The sequence below is a fragment of the Jaculus jaculus genome, chromosome 2 (genome assembly GCF_020740685.1).
Source record: "Jaculus jaculus isolate mJacJac1 chromosome 2, mJacJac1.mat.Y.cur, whole genome shotgun sequence".
NCBI lineage: Eukaryota > Metazoa > Chordata > Mammalia > Rodentia > Dipodidae > Jaculus > Jaculus jaculus.
In genome coordinates, this window is record NC_059103.1 from 139,874,793 (window position 1) to 139,890,506 (window position 15,714).

Sequence of the window (15,714 nt, forward strand, 5' to 3'; positions counted from 1 at the left end):
TTCCCACAGGATTCAAGCAATGTGGCTATTTGCTTTTTTGCAGAGAGCCCCATGGACACTTGACTCTTATTTATGGATGAAAATATTGATTGTGCGCATGATAGCTTCATCATTCACAGGCATGTCTCCTTGCAGAAGCTGTCCTCCTGCCCTCTCAAGGGTGCTTGCTTCTGCTTAGGAGTGTAGCTAGGTTATGGAAAGGTTATAGACACTGCCTTCCCATTGTATGTTCTCTCACATTAGTGATTTAAATTGATAGTATCTTTCATCTGAGGACGCTAAAGTAATTTGTAAATCCACCAACATCCCTGTGGGATTCATGGATGGAAAATGTACTTGGCTCTGTTTTATATCTGGAGTGGGGGGGGGGGGTTCAAATACTATGTAACTGGCTGGAAAGCAGATTAAAAAATGGTCCCCTAGTACCTGGTTCCTGATTTTCACCACCAAACTGTGTCGTGCTCATAAGAAATGTTGTGTGTAACTGGTGCTTTTCAATTCAGGCAGAAGACATGGAGCTCAGAGGAGTCGAGCTCTTGACCCCTGTGGAATATATGGGCGGTGTGTGTGCTAAGGGTTAGAGCTGCAGGGCGGGACTTCAGCCATCATCTAGGGCATGCCAAGTTGTTTCAGGGCTAGATGGAGCCAGGTGAGTGAGAGAGAGATGGGCGTCTACATCTTGCCCAGTCTATGCCAGACTCTTGAGTTTTCTCACCTAGGTCTTAAGGAAAGGTTGGAAGTAAGGATTCAGCTCTGGTACCAATGGGGAGACCAAGGTTCACAAGAAGGAATTGTTGAAGTTCACAAACCCCTCCACCAGTGCAACCCACCACATCTAACTCAGATTTGTCTCTTTCCGGGATCTGTTTGGGCTTTTTCCTTCCTTCCTTCCTTCTTCCTCCTCATTTCTTCCTCCTCATTTCTTCCTCCTCATTTCTTCCTTTATCCTTCCTTCCTTTATCCTTCCTTCCTTCCTTCCTTCCTTCCTTCCTTCCTTCCTTCCTTCCTTCCTTCCTTCCTTCCTTCCTTCCTTCCTTCCTTCCTTCCTTCCTTCCTTCCTTTCTTTCTTTCTTTCTTTCTTTCTTTCTTTCTTTCTTTCTTTCTTTCTTTCATCAGAGTCTCATATAGTCCAGGCTGGCCTCAAATTTAATAGGTAACCAAGGAGAGAACTTAAACTCCTAACCCTCCTTCCTCTGCCTCCCAAGTGCTGGGTTCACAGACACGTGCCACCACACCCTGCTCCTTCCACGATCTTATTCCTGTATTTATTTCCTTCTTCTGCCATATTCCAAAATTCCCTACAGACTCACATAAAACTTGGTAGGAAGCAGAACAATCAGAACAAAGCAGAAATGAAGGCTGAAGCCGAGGCATCATTGGCATAGAAGGCATACCATGGAGTGTGGGAAAGCCTGGAAATAGGGAACGGAGTTTCTGGGTACAAAACCCAAAATGCAAAGACCCTCCTTCCGAGGCTCACTGGGTCAACCAGGATAAAAACCAAATCAGTTGCTTATAAGAAGCATAGTGTATTCTCCTATCTCTTTTAATTTTAATGTCTTACCCTGGGATGGCTTATAAGGGCTTGGTTAAAAGTGAGAGAAAATTTAGTTTTCTTGCTTGGCTGTTTTATATCCCAGGCTGTCCTCTAACTTGATGGCCTCCTACCTCAGCCTACTGAATGCTGACATTATAGGTATGTGCCACCACATCTGGTAACCATTTAGTTTTAATCACTTGTTTGCACAGAAACAAATTTTTACCCACAAAACAGGGTTGCGGGGCTTGGGACGAAGTTGAGCACATTGTAGTTACATTAGCCTTGCTGCAATAAAGCACCCGACCAAAAGCAACTGATAGGAGGAAAGATTTTTCTTTTGACTTACAGTCCTGAGGGGAAGCTCCACCATAATAGGGAAAAGATGGTAACAGAGAGGCTGGATGTCACCTCTTGGCCAACAGTGAGGTAGGTAGCAGTAGCAGCAAAACCGTGAGCCAACTAACATTGGCAAGCTAGGGGCAATAAGCCTTAAGGTGCCTACTCAGCAAGACACCTCCTCCAACAAGGCCCTACCTCCCAAATTGCCACCAGCTTGGGACCAAGTATTGAGAACATCAGAGTTTAAAGGAGACAGCTGATTCAAACCACCACACCCACTTAGTACTCACTGTGGGTGCAATCCAGCAAGCCTGATTCTCCTGCCATTTTTTGTAAGAGGCAGCAGACTAACTCAGTCTGATTCTAAAGCCAGCCTTCTTCCCAGAGGTTGAGACACATAGGTAATAACTGAATTCATACTAAGTGGTCCTCTAGCATAGAAGCAGTTCTTAAAGGGAAGCAAGCAAGGTCTCTTCCAAACATTTAAGGGTAGGAAAAGGATAATATGTACTCGGGAAAATACAGTTGGAGGCTGTGATGTAGGCCAGTGGGAAAGCATTTATTTACCTGGCATACACGAATTCCTGGGGTTGGTCTCCAACATCACAACAATAAATGATGTTTTGTTTACTTGCTAGTATACCAGAAAGATTAAAACTTGGACCATGGGCCTGAATTGACCACTCACTGTTTAAGGCTTGCAAAACCTGCAGGCTCAGGGTTGATTGCTCAGTACCCACATAAAGCCAGATACACAAAGTGGTGCATGCATTTGCAGTTCATCTGCAGTGGGTAGAGACCCTGGCAAGGCCAGGTTCACTCTTTCTGCCTCTGCTTCTCTCTTTCCTCCTACAAGTAAATAAATAAATAACATTAAAAGATGAATAAAGCTTGAAGCACTAAAATAGTAGTGATAGAAATCTGTACAATTTAAATTATCTTTGATCTGAAAAATTGAAGTACCTCAGAGAATTAGGAAGTAAAGATGTCATTGTGACAATAATTATTGATTTAACCATGAACAGTGACTGACTGAAAAATATCCAAATAAGCACCTCAGAATGACAGGCATGGTATGAAATATAGAGAATGAGTAAATAGATATTAAACCAACACAATTATTTATGAGACACTAAACCAGTGTGAGAAATCCAATATATAAAGTTTTTATTGCTTTCCTAATTATGAGCATATTATTTAGAATATTTAGCTGTAGACCTAAGAAAATAATGAGGGAAAGTGAAATATATATGACACATAAATACCCACCTAGAGGAAAGCACAAAGCAGCCATAAGTTTTATGAAGAACAACTCAGAGAAGACAAATTACTTAGAGCTTGTTTTGGGAGGCATCCAGAATACATGGATTTAAATGAAATGAATTGACCCAATATTATATTTACCCTTGTATGATATGATTTTCCTCTTTTCACAATTTAGGCATATTTTTGGACTGTTGTAGCCTAAATTTTTATAGCTTTACTCATGGAAAATGTGAGTCTACAAGAGCTTAAATGTTCAAGAAAGGGAAAAAAATACAGTAAAATGTCTATTGAACTTTGTTCTGACAAGTGAAGTAGGAATGCCATGGATTATCTATCATAAAAAATGAGTGTTCTGCCTAAAACTTATTAATTTAATTTTCTTATAAGGGGATAGATGTTAATATAAAACAGCATAAAATTCTAAAGTTAAAAAATAGTCATTCACAGGTGAGAGGCAGCAATGAATGTAAGGGCGGATAAAAAATATAAAAGTAAGGCTGAACGAGTTGTGGTCATGGCTATACTGCCCTTAATTTGTTTGGAGGATACAGACTAGTTTTCCATTCTATATAATGCAGACACTGTCTTAAAGTCATTACTAAGTTTACTTTCCTACCCAAAATTGTATTGTAACACTATACTCACTATAATTATTATTTATTTTCCAAGTATAAAATATGTATAAAATCACACATGGGTCGAATTTTTGTCACAGTATTTGCTAAGTCTACTATATAAAATAAAAGAAGGGATAATATTTACTTGAGATCTTCAATTAAAAAAAAAAATGTTTTGAGACAGTAACTCACTATGTTGTCCAGACTGGTCCTGAACTCTAAGGCTCAATCTTCCAGCCTCAGCTAACTTCGTAGCCAGGGCTACAGGAATGTGATACCATTTCTGGCTTTGTTGTAATTTTTATAATTACTTTTATAATATATCTATTGTCTAATTTCATGTCTTTCTAACCTAAAATTTATATATTTTACTTTGAGCAAGTATATTTATTTTCTAATATGGGATTTATTTAGATTTAGAGTGCACTAGGTTAAGACAAGCTAATATTTACATGAATTTTGATGTTACAAGTTTTTTGCTAGGTACATAAATATGAAACATAACACACATTTACTGAATCACAGCATGTTCTGCGGAACCACACTGGACCCTAGGACATGACAAGATTCCAAATAGGAGAGCTGTGTTCACTAAATCACATGCTATTTGGTCAAACCAAACACATGTATACAAACTGACATAAATCAATTTTATCTTGGTTAAAAGTGATGTCTATTTCTAGTTATGATGACTTCCTGCTTACTTAGTTTTGTCAGTTACACTCAGTAAAAGGACACTTCATTCATAATTCACTGTATTAAGTAGGATTCAATTTCTCTGAGCATCACATTCCTATAACCTACTTAAGAAGAAATACCTTTGCTTCAAACTGTGAGTATAAATCTTTCTAAGGATTATGTAACAGTCAGAAGTGGTGCATCTCCCAGCCAGCAAGTCTAACCCAGTCTTTCTTCTCACCTACCACTTTCCTAAACAGCTGTGAAGGGAAGTGTTTCCATGTCCAAAAGAAGAGAACGATACCAAAGGTCTACCAAAGGCCAGGTAGTGGCGTGTTCCGATCATGTTTGCTGACTTTGGCCAAAGGACAGAGATACTTCCAACTGTTCATAACCTACCCATGGATGTGGTGCCAGTGTGGGCCAGTAAAAACGTTCATTTGAGGGAGTTAGAAAGAGATTTAAGACACGTTGAGGAAAATAATTAGAAGCCCAGTAATCAATCGCAGAGTTCTGCCAAGAAATGTAATGTCCAGAGAGGCCAGGGGTGACTACAAATGAGTCTCAAGGTCATGAGACGAGACAACCAGAGGGGCGGAGCGAGCTGCAGCTGTCGGAGCAGGATGCCGCGTCGTCAGGCACACACACGGGGGGGGGGGGGGGGGGGGGGCTGCTCGCTCTGGGTATGAGGGTAATGGGCAAGGGCACATCTGGAGTTCTGAGTACATTTTTCACACTCCATTAACACAAAGACACCAAAAAACCTGGAGGGACTTCTGAAGACAGTAACAAGCACTATTAGGAGACTTGAAGGAGTCATTTACAAGGGAAGATTAAGGCAAAGGACAATAACCATGGCAATGGGTAGAAACAGTACAAAGTGGCCTAAAAAGTGAAACAGTGACCAGAGGGAAGGCAGGACTGGGCATGGCTGTCCCAGGAGGGACCAAATCACTAAAAGTAACAGAAAAAATTTAAAAACGAATCGAGGAGGAAAATGGAAACCAAACGGGGGGAAGAATTTCGTTTCCACAAAATAAGTCCATTCAAGGGACCAAGAAAAAAAAATTAATACTGCAGAATTCTAGAGCACAACTGAGATGTTTAACATCAGAACAGGGAGGAAAGACAGTGATTGATAGTGCAGATGCTGATTACCATTGCGCTAGAGAGTGCTCTGCTCAGTGCTTCCCATGTCGATTAAGCTGTTTGCTCCTTCCAGTGCTCTCCACCTTCTCACGAGCCCAGCTTTCCAGGGGCCATGGAGGAGGGAGAGCTGGAAAGCCATCCCGCAGAATGATGACAAGCGAGTAAGAGGCAGAGCTTGAGCCTGAGCAGGCTGGCTCTCACGTTCACATTCCATATAATATATATCCCTTTACCTCTTTGAGAAACAGCGTGAATGCCAAGGATGAGGGAGAGGCCAGAGGAGAAACCTGGACCCAGGGTTTTATTTATTTTTATATTTTGTTTTTTTCAAGATAGGGTCTTGCTCTAGCCCAGGCTGACCTGCAATTCACTATGTTGTCTCAGGGTGGCCTTGAACTCATGGCAATCCTCCTTAATTTCTGCCTCCCTGGTGCTGGGATCAGGTTTGCACTGCCACGCCTGGCCTTATTTTTTTTATTGAGACCTTTTATATATGAACATATTGCAAAGTAGTCATATTCCCATGGGATTATACTCTCATGTGCCCTCTCCTCTGCCTCCATTCACAGTGGGGTTATCCGTAATCACTGTGGAGTCATGAATGTACCAGTCAGTCTCTGTGGGTGGGAGAATGCTTCAGAGAAAACCTTCCCACTCTGTGGCTCTTTCATCCTTCCACTCTCTTTCCCACAATGTCCACTGAGCCTTGCAGGGTATGTTACAGGTCTTTTTAGTGTTCAGCTCTTAACAGCCTGTGACTTTCTGCTTGATGAGCTTTGAGTCTCCTCGATGTCTACCAGCATTTTTTTAGAGGATGTTCTCAGGCTGGTAGTGAGAGCAGCAGCATTCATCTTGAATCTTCCACTTCTTCAGTAAAGCCTCCTGTGTGGCCAGGGTTCCCAAGTCCTGGAACAGCCCCCTCCAGAGCTCAGCGGTGGTGGGTATGTAGTACTGGTCTGTTACCTGTAACTCTAAGTCATACTACATTTTATCAGAAAGGAATATCTTTTATAGTTCTATATGGGGGAAAAACCCAAGTGGTGTCTAAAGACAAGAATTCTTTTGCACAGGGCTGGAGAGATGGCTTAGCTGTTAAGGCACTTGTCTGCAAAGCCAGAGGATCCAGGTTCAATTCCCCAGGACCCACGTTAGCCAGATGCACAAGGGGGCACGTGTGTCTAGAGTTCGTTTGCAGTGGCTGGAAGTGCTAGCATGCCCATTCTCACTCGCTCTCTCTAATAAATAAAAATTAAAAATATTAAAAAAAAACAAAAGAAATCTCTTGCACAAAGAAAGCCCTGAGAGAGACCCAGAGACATCTAGCATTCTGTGGATCACCTGCCAACCTGCCTGGGCACTGAGCAGGCTCCTCCTGCAGCAGACATGTGGTTTGGCCATGTGATTGGCTAACTTACTCACAGACCTGACAAGAAAACGTTCACCCAGCACATAAACGAAGAATGTGGTGTTGCTCACACTCAAGTGAAGACTTTTTGAACGAAAATAAAGCTAAGGAGAAATGTTAACCTCAGAGAACCTAAAGATGTAACTCATGAAGATATTTTAGAAGACCAAATCAGGTTGTAAAATGTGTAACCAAAGTGAAAACCCAATATTTTAAGGTCTAGAACTTGTAAAACCCCTAGACTATGCTGGCTCCATGAACCTCAGCTTAAGAAACAAGACGGGGCTAGGAAATGGCTCGCTGGGTGGATAAGGCACTTGCCACCCAAGTGTGGGTACTCGAGGTCAGCTTCCCAGAATCCATCAAAGCCCATCAGCCTGCCATGTTCATAGTGGTGAATGAGAGAACTTGCCTCTAACATGATGGAAGGTGAGAACTCACTCACACCTGAAGGCCTCTGCGCTCCATTTGCACACTGAGCCGTGCATGAGCCTGCACTCACATGCACAAACACATACACACACACCAAAAATAGGAAAAATGAAAGAAAAAAAAAAACCTTGGGGATCCCTGTACTGTGTAGGAATGGGGAGTGGGCCACAGGCGTGGGGCAGAGGTGGGCATGGAAGTACACCGATGTGATTCCAACACTTGGGGGCTAGAGAAAGAGAAGCTGGGGACCCCACATTTGAAGCCAGCCTAGGCTACATAACAAGACCTTGTCTCAGAAGAAAGATGGCTTGTTCTTGAACTTGGCTATGCCACCAGAGAGAATATAGAAAGGTGCGCCAGAGCCGCAGAGTACAGGGCTGCAGGAGGAAGACAAGCATATGAGCTAGCCGGCAGCTGCCCTGGCCTTGATGCAACCGCTAAGCAAACAGAGAGACTGGCACCAGCCATGGAAGAGAGGTGGAAATCGGAGTGCCAGCTAAGGGGAGAGCTGGCAAGCCTAGGACTTTACCCGGACCCTCGGTCTACAGAATGAATTCATTAGTTATCAGTTAATGTTAGCTCTGCAGGCAGTGAGGGTCACCTGAGATGATGTGACCACGGCTGGTCTTCAGAGGAATACAGGCTGGTGAGAGTTAGAATGGAGAAACGCCACAGAGCCTGCCTGGGGACAGCTTGCTGTTTGACGGCTGAACACCCACGGGGGCTGACCAGCCCCTAAAGAAGAAGGACCAAGTGTTGCCATCCAGGGGAGCCCACAGCACGTGGCAGCTGCTCAGCAAGGGGAGCACTGGAGCAAGTGGGGCACAGAAAGCCATAGAGCAAAGACCCCAGAGAGGGGTCATGTCAGTCAGAGGCATAGGGTATCTGAGAAGTGAAGGAACATCAAGAGAGTAAACAGTGGATCCCAGTTGCTCTAAGGAGCAAGTAAAACCTCCTGATGGACACGTCATGTCATTTATCAAAAGGCTAGATGACTATTGGCCAGCGACATAGAGATGTTGCTCATTGGATAAGGTTAAGAGTCAGAAATGTGCGCTTTAAGACCTGTTTTGTCACAGAGGCTACAATCTGGTTTTTTTCTTTTTTCTCTTTTTAAACTTTCCTCCTTTCAGAATGACCCGTGCCACATTCACAAGTGGAGGCATCTTCACGCCACAGGGGGCCATTGCACACCAGTAGTCTGAGCACTTGGGAGGCTGAGGCAGGAAGCAAGCTTGCTGTCAGCCTGGGTCACTTACTAAGAGCCTGTCTCACTAAACCAATGACAGTAACAACCATAATATTACCTGCTGAATGAAGCTGTGACATGGCTTGATTGAAGAAGATCCCTGGCTCACTACAGAACATGGTCTCTCCCAAACCAAAGGCTTTAGCCTTACAAGACTCAAAACTTGAAATTTGCAGTTGCATGTACATATGTTGAAGTATGTATGTGTAAATGTACCTATATGTCTCCATATCTGTCTATGCTTCCTCTCAGGGGCTGGACTGGTTGGCTTCCTTGCATAACAGCCTCTCTTGGCTAAGATGCAGCAGCCAGAGAGGGGAAGTCCTTCCAGAGGTCTTCGTGATGAGCAATGTTGCCTTCATAGAACATATACTTGTGTCCTGTCATTTCAGAAGTGTTAATAATCTGGTAATGCCATGTTACCAGAAATTTTTATACATGGTAGATGTACAATGTCCACAAAATACATGTTAGAAACACACAAAACAAAAAAATATGTGCAAGGTCAAATATCCCACAGGGACCCACCTGTGGTGGCACACACCTTTAATCCCAGCATTTGGGAAGCCAAGGTAGGAGGATCACTATAAGCTCGGGGCCACCCTGAGACTATAGAGTGAGTTCCAGGTCAGCCTGCGCTACAGTGAGACCCTACCTTGGAGCGGGGGGAGTGTCCCATGGGCTTCACATGATTGAATGCTTGGTCCTTGGCTGGTAGAGCTGCTTGGAGTGGAACCTTTTGTACTGAGGGCCTAGCTGGAGGAAGTGGACAGCTGGGGCAGTGGACGGGGGAGCAGGCAGTGCCTAAAAATGGTATTTATCATGATGACCTAATTGGAAAAATATGTACCCTTAGATATATGAAAATCAATATGAGCCATGTCAGGAGTGGTTTATGATTCAACACTCAATAGCAAGTTCAAAGACTCAATTTCTTCACAAAGCACACATCTTTAGCATCCCAAGTCTTTCACAGGCTACTTCCCAGATATTTAGTCAACTTATTCTTTTGATGGAGCATGCCTTTTATTCTAGTGTCAGGAAGCAGAGGTAGAAGGATTGCAGTGAGTTCAAGGCCACCCTGAGACTATATAGTAAATTCCAGGTCAGCCTGGGCTAGAGTGATACACCTTGAAAAACAAAATAAAACAAAACAAAAAAGAAAGAAAGATAATGTATTCTGGCTTTGTTTCAGGAGCATAGTAAGAAGTTGATTCCCCAGAGTGTTGTTATCATTATAGTGATTTTATTGAGCCATAATCCATGTGTCTTGGTTCTTCTTACATTTATTTAAGAGCAAAATGTGTCTATGTCACTTTGCCAAATAGTGGGAGTACTGTTATTATGTGAATTTGATGTTGAATTTGCTGTGACCTGACAGATTTTCCTTTCGTCATGTATTTTTCCAAGTCCCGATTTCATATTTAATGTATTTGTCGATGATTAACCATTTCATGCAAGGAAATAATCCTGTACTTCCCATTGCAGCCTTTTTTGGAAAATACCTCAATGAATATAATGGCAGCTACATCCCTCCTGGGTGGCGAGAATGGCTTGGATTAATCAAGAATTCTCGTTTCTATAATTACACTGTTTGTCGCAACGGCATCAAAGAAAAGCATGGATTTGATTATGCCAAGGTAATTTTCAGTGTAGAACTGCACCAATTTCCTTTTATGCATAATGAGGAGACGCCGTTTTCAGTGAGTCAAACTATCCCCACGACTGGCTTTCTGTGTTCTCACAATGCTAGAAGGAGAAACGTTAAGGTAATTTTCTACTCCAGGCAAGAAAGCGTCTCAAGGACCACTGCCTCTGTACAGTGAGTTTTGTTTCTTTCTCCCTCACTAGGACGACAGGCAATCAGCCTTTGATGAAAGTTTCATCAAGAAAATCATCCCTCCTCTACTCTGGTTCCTGATAATTTTTGTGTTTTCTTCTCTCTGGAGGGCTTGTCCACCTAATCAAATGCTCATCTTGAACTGTTTTGCTTTCCAGGGGGGATGAAAGTCTATTCTGTCTGTGACTTCAGATTCTCATGTAAAAATAAGAGCAGATAAGTATGTTCACTAAAGGTTAGGAAACTACATTACAGTGAGCTTAGCGTGTGTGACACTGACATCTGCCCGTGGCCCACTAATGTTACTCACCTTTGGATTTCCAAATCAACTAATAGAAACTGTGATTATCATGTTCCCTGTTTCTCTGACACACTGATCCTGGATTTGACTTAAAATTCACAAAAGTAAACCAGGCACAGTGGCTCATGCCTGTTATCCCAACACATAGAGAAGTGAGGAAGGTGGATGGAGAGCTTAAATCTGCACTGTGAATATAAGACCACCTGGGGATAGCCACGGTGGGACCACTATCTTGAAAAAGTTGCAGAGGTACTATGATTATGAATTTAAATTTTTTACAGTTGTGGTTTTTGTGGAGGTCATGAGAATTAAGGAGAGACTATCTGAATTTAATTTGATCATTTGTCTACAATATTCCTTGCTATTTGGGCCCTACCCATCAAATCCATAATTCAGAGACATCTAGCAAGCCCTACCTATGATAGGCTGGGACACTTGGTTGAAAGGGAAAGAGGGAACTTGGTGTGATGTTGCTGACATGCTATGTCTTTGTTCTCGACCTGATTTGTTCACAAGTGACTTGGGAGAGAGATAAGGTGTAAGTCCAGCTCTCTCATACCCTTCAGAAAACAATGAATACAAATGAATTCATCAACACTGCTCATGGGCTTCTAGTCTTATCAGTGTTGAGAACTGGTAGGGACTTTGGAGGTAAATTTGAGGCATATCCTCATCGTTAAAAACGAAGAAAAATGAGCCTAGGGTGGTTCAACCACTCCTGTGCCCTAGGTCATCTCTCTGGTGTGGGCACAATCGTTGCAGGCAAATGATGCGGGCCACGTACACTAATTGTCACTGCTATCATTCATATCTGTGGGGATGCTTTTCATGGTCCTCGTTCAAGCTATTAACCTTCCGTTCCCTGTTGTCCTAAGGAGAACAAAGTAATCACGATTCTCTCCAAACACTAAATCAGCGTAACTTGCTCATTATCACAGCTGATTAAGTGTCAAAGACAACTGTGTCCAGAAAGTATATCTCCTCTCTCTCTCTCTCTCTCTCTCTCTCTCTCTCTCTCTCTCTCTCTCTTTCTCTTTAAAGAGACGAAATAGACCCACTCGCCACCCCCAGCCATGGAACAGGGACAGCCTGTGGATTTATCCTAACAAGGACATGTGACACAGATTTCAACCCCTCTAGCACTGCTTTTGCAGCTGTTCTGGTCCTTAAATCCACAACATGTGACTAGCCATGCCTGGAAGTCTTTGACATTATGAACATTGCCTGGAACTTTCTAACTAAAGTTTATCCCGGAGCCTCCAGGCCAATGGTACACACTTAGAGGAAGCAGGTGGTGTAAGTTTTCATCTTTTCTTTCCTTTCCATTCCATTTCCTCCCTCCCCCTTACACACTTGCATCAACCCCACCCCCCACCCCCGCCTGTGGGTCAAGTCATTTATTAGCAAGTCAAGCTCTAATTCCAGCAGCTGTATTACTTTAGTTGTGCAATTAACACAGTATAAATGGCAGGAAATCAAGTTCTCCCCATATTTAAGTGTTTCAAGTAAATTACTTGATAAAATGTTATGGCTTGTCCCTATGCTCCCAGATTTGGCCATGGCTTTGATTAGTGATGGTGGTGTTATTTCCACAGGTGAGCTGGTAATTTGAAGAAATGCTCTTTTCTTATTTTTACACATTGGTGTGTGTGTGTGTGTGTGTGTGTGTGTGTGTGTGTGTGTGTGTTCTGCACTTTGAATTTGAAGTGGGTGTGGGTGTTTCCTGCCCTTGAAGTAATTAACTTTTTTGCCAAGGAATTACATCAACAAAACCTGAAAATGAAATATGTATCCGGTGTTTCATATGTTCTTTTATTTGTATCGCCAGGTTTGACCACTATCTTAGGCAAACAGGACTGGCCTTTTTTCTTCCCTAATCACTAAATTATGCATTAGTTAAAGTACATTTATTTTTGCATGTTCCTTAGTCAGCGACACTAGAAATTAATGACCACTGGTTTTTCTCCTTTCTTGGAGATGGTTGGCTTCTTGGGAAGTGCCATTCTCTCTGTCTGGTACCTTAGACTTTACCTGTGTGTTAGTGGATTGCTTCTGAGAAAAGCAGTGTTCAAATGTCATCTTGAATGTCACCTTTTGTAATTTTTGTTTTGTGTCAAATGTATGTTTCAGGACTACTTCACAGACTTAATCACTAATGAGAGCATTAATTACTTCAAAATGTCTAAGAGAATGTATCCCCATAGGCCCGTTATGATGGTGATCAGCCACGCAGCGCCTCACGGCCCTGAGGACTCGGCCCCACAGTTCTCAAAACTGTACCCCAATGCCTCCCAACACATGTGAGTAATGGCCTCTGGGCTGTACCTGTCAAACACAGCCCTTGCCTCTGCTCCCCAGCCTATCCTCCCCTTCCCTTAATCACACTTCCCTCCATTCTGTGGACCCACTAGGCTGAAACGCCAGCTCCACCACAACAGGGTGATGACCGAGTTGCAGGACACAGAGCAGGCACAGGCACTGAGTCTGAGTAGGAAGCAGTGACCAGGGGGGCTGTGATTAGGAAGGATATACCCAAGGACTAGCAGTAACTAAATGAAGATACACTTTGAGCAGCTGGGGTCAGTGTCTGCTGAGGGTTCCTTCTGGTGTCTTTAACAATCTCCTAACAGTAAGGGGATGGAGCGGTATACTCCTCAAGGCAGCAGTGTGTCCCTCTTGGTCCTGTTATCAAATGTGGGTTTGTTAGCCTGGGGAACGCACTCAAAAGCATCTTTGCCGCACATGTGCAATTAGGCTTGTGCAGAAGGCAGCCAGAGTGGCTTGCCCGGGAGGCCCTCTCAGGTCATGGCTTTAAAATAACCTGATGTTTCCTCTTGAGGGGAGGGGGAGGGGAGGCCCTGAAGTCACAGAGGGGTGAGAAGGAGAGCAGAGAGCTGTGGTAAGTCAAGAATCCTAGCTAGGCAAGCCTGGACAAATCTGGATCGCCTTGGAAGCAAAGAGCATGATTTTGTTGTCCACTCCGTCCACACTGTTTCTCCTGAGTGTTAGGACCAGAGTGCCTGCAGCCTTCCCCTCCAAGCTGCTTGGTGCTGGGTCTGTTGGAAGTTTGTCTGTTCAAAAGCTGGGGCTCGGGGGCTTAGTCCTTTCCCTTTATCACAAACCTCCAAAATTGGTTTTTGAACTCCTTGTGCTCCAATATCATCTCTTCCCACCCACAGCGAATTTGTAGAACAAGGCTCAGCAAAGAAAGAGCCTGATGGAAATAAGTAACCACTTACTGATGGCACTGTAAATGCTGGTCATGGCACATAGTGGGAGAATGTTGTATTTATATTCTTATTTTGCAGTTTTGTAGAATTTTATGTCTGATGATGCCTACTCAGGGACATATACATCATCAGTATCACATCACATAATTAGGACTTGGAAAGGAGGTTAGAGCTGACCTAAGGCAGGAGCTAATGATAAATAAGAACACAGGTAGGTCACCTACTGAGCATGCCCAGAAAATTGAAGGATGCAAGTATTTTATCATGTGAACCATGGTGAATATATAAAAGAGACTGCCCCAGCAGCTGGGGATCTGGTCTAGATGAATCATTGTGTTTTGGAACCAATTCTATGGGCAGATCCACAGGCCTCTAAAGATTTCCCCTCTCATATAACTGTAGATTAATTCATGAGTGATGCCCATTGACAAGTGGCTGTCTGCTCTAGCTCAGTTTATTCAGTGGAAGGAAAAGGTCTCTCAGGTATCTTTAACACCCAGAAACCTACCTTTCCTTCTAAGTGAAAAATCAGTGTATGTAGGTTTCTTTGTCACCTTAACCCAGTCCCAGCCTAAGGTGACCTTCTACAACCTTAAGCCTAACAGGCGTTTCTGAGTTTGCAGAGAAGGAGCTGATAAAATATGATGCTTTATGGCTCGCCAGAAGTCAGCCTGTCTTTGAAGCTTCAAGGAAAGGTCCTAAGCCTTTGGGAAGATCAGCTACAGGTCAAGGGGTTCCGATGGCTGGGTTACATATGTAGACAATACTTGCATGTGGAGAGGGTCCACAAGGTTCTCAGGGCTTTGAAGAAAGCATCTGTCATTCCAACAGTTGAAAATTCCATTGAGTGCTGCCTGTGTCCCCCCATAGCACAGAGCTTGGTTGAAGAAAACCTTGTGGGTAACACTTCAGAATCTACATGCTAGGTAGGGCAGGCGTTGGCACAATAGGGCTCACAGTCCAATTCCAGCTGGTGTTGATAAAGTTTGCTTGAAACACAGTCATGCTCATTCCCTTATGCATTGTCTACAGTTACTCTTGAAATATAACAGCCAAGTGGAGTCATGGTTTATGACCTGCAAAACCTACAAGATTTACTAGTTAATCCTTTGTAGAGTAAATTTGCCTGGACCCATGCTTTAAGGGGAAGATGAGGAAGCATCTAAGTAGCCATTCCTTCGGTCAGACCAGAGGTGATATAAGTACAGAGCAGGCAATCATGGGATGGCAGGACTTTGCGGTGAGGTGGGAAGCACATCTTTTGAGGGAACTAAGAAACTAAATGTACCTACAGGCATTCCAACGATACTATAGCCACTGGGTGGTTCTTTTCAGGGACAAAGTCTGATACAGACAAGGCTCCCACACACGTGGGATAATCTAAGATGAGATCTAGGAAGTGGAGATCGGGGTACAAATAAAGCAAAATGGAATAAAGCCTAAGATGAAAGCAGTTGCAAAATATTGGTAAATCCAGTAAGTTTATCCAGAACTAGAGTAATGAGAAAACAGGAGTTGACTCCATCATTTCCACATGCAGATAATTCATTTATTCATTCATAGTTCTAGCAAACCAGCCGTGCACCTTGAATTAATTCTAAAAAGCAAAGTCTTTGCACAGCAGAACCCTGTTCTAGTCAAAGTGGTGGCAAAGCCTGCTTTCCTGTC

At 43.2% G+C, this 15,714-nt stretch overlaps 1 protein-coding gene across 4 annotated transcripts in view; it reads left to right on the plus strand.

Moving 5' to 3' along the window:
• The window catches only part of Sulf1 (sulfatase 1), a 198,089-nt gene that overhangs the window by 126,666 nt on the left and 55,709 nt on the right, over positions 1 to 15,714 (plus strand). For all 4 annotated transcript variants that reach the window (XM_045142997.1, XM_045142998.1, XM_045142996.1 and 1 more), the window contains 2 exons: positions 10,164 to 10,315; positions 12,947 to 13,116. In XM_045142997.1, coding sequence (XP_044998932.1) covers positions 10,164 to 10,315; positions 12,947 to 13,116 — 322 coding nt within the window. The remainder of the gene's footprint in view (positions 1 to 10,163; positions 10,316 to 12,946; positions 13,117 to 15,714) is intronic.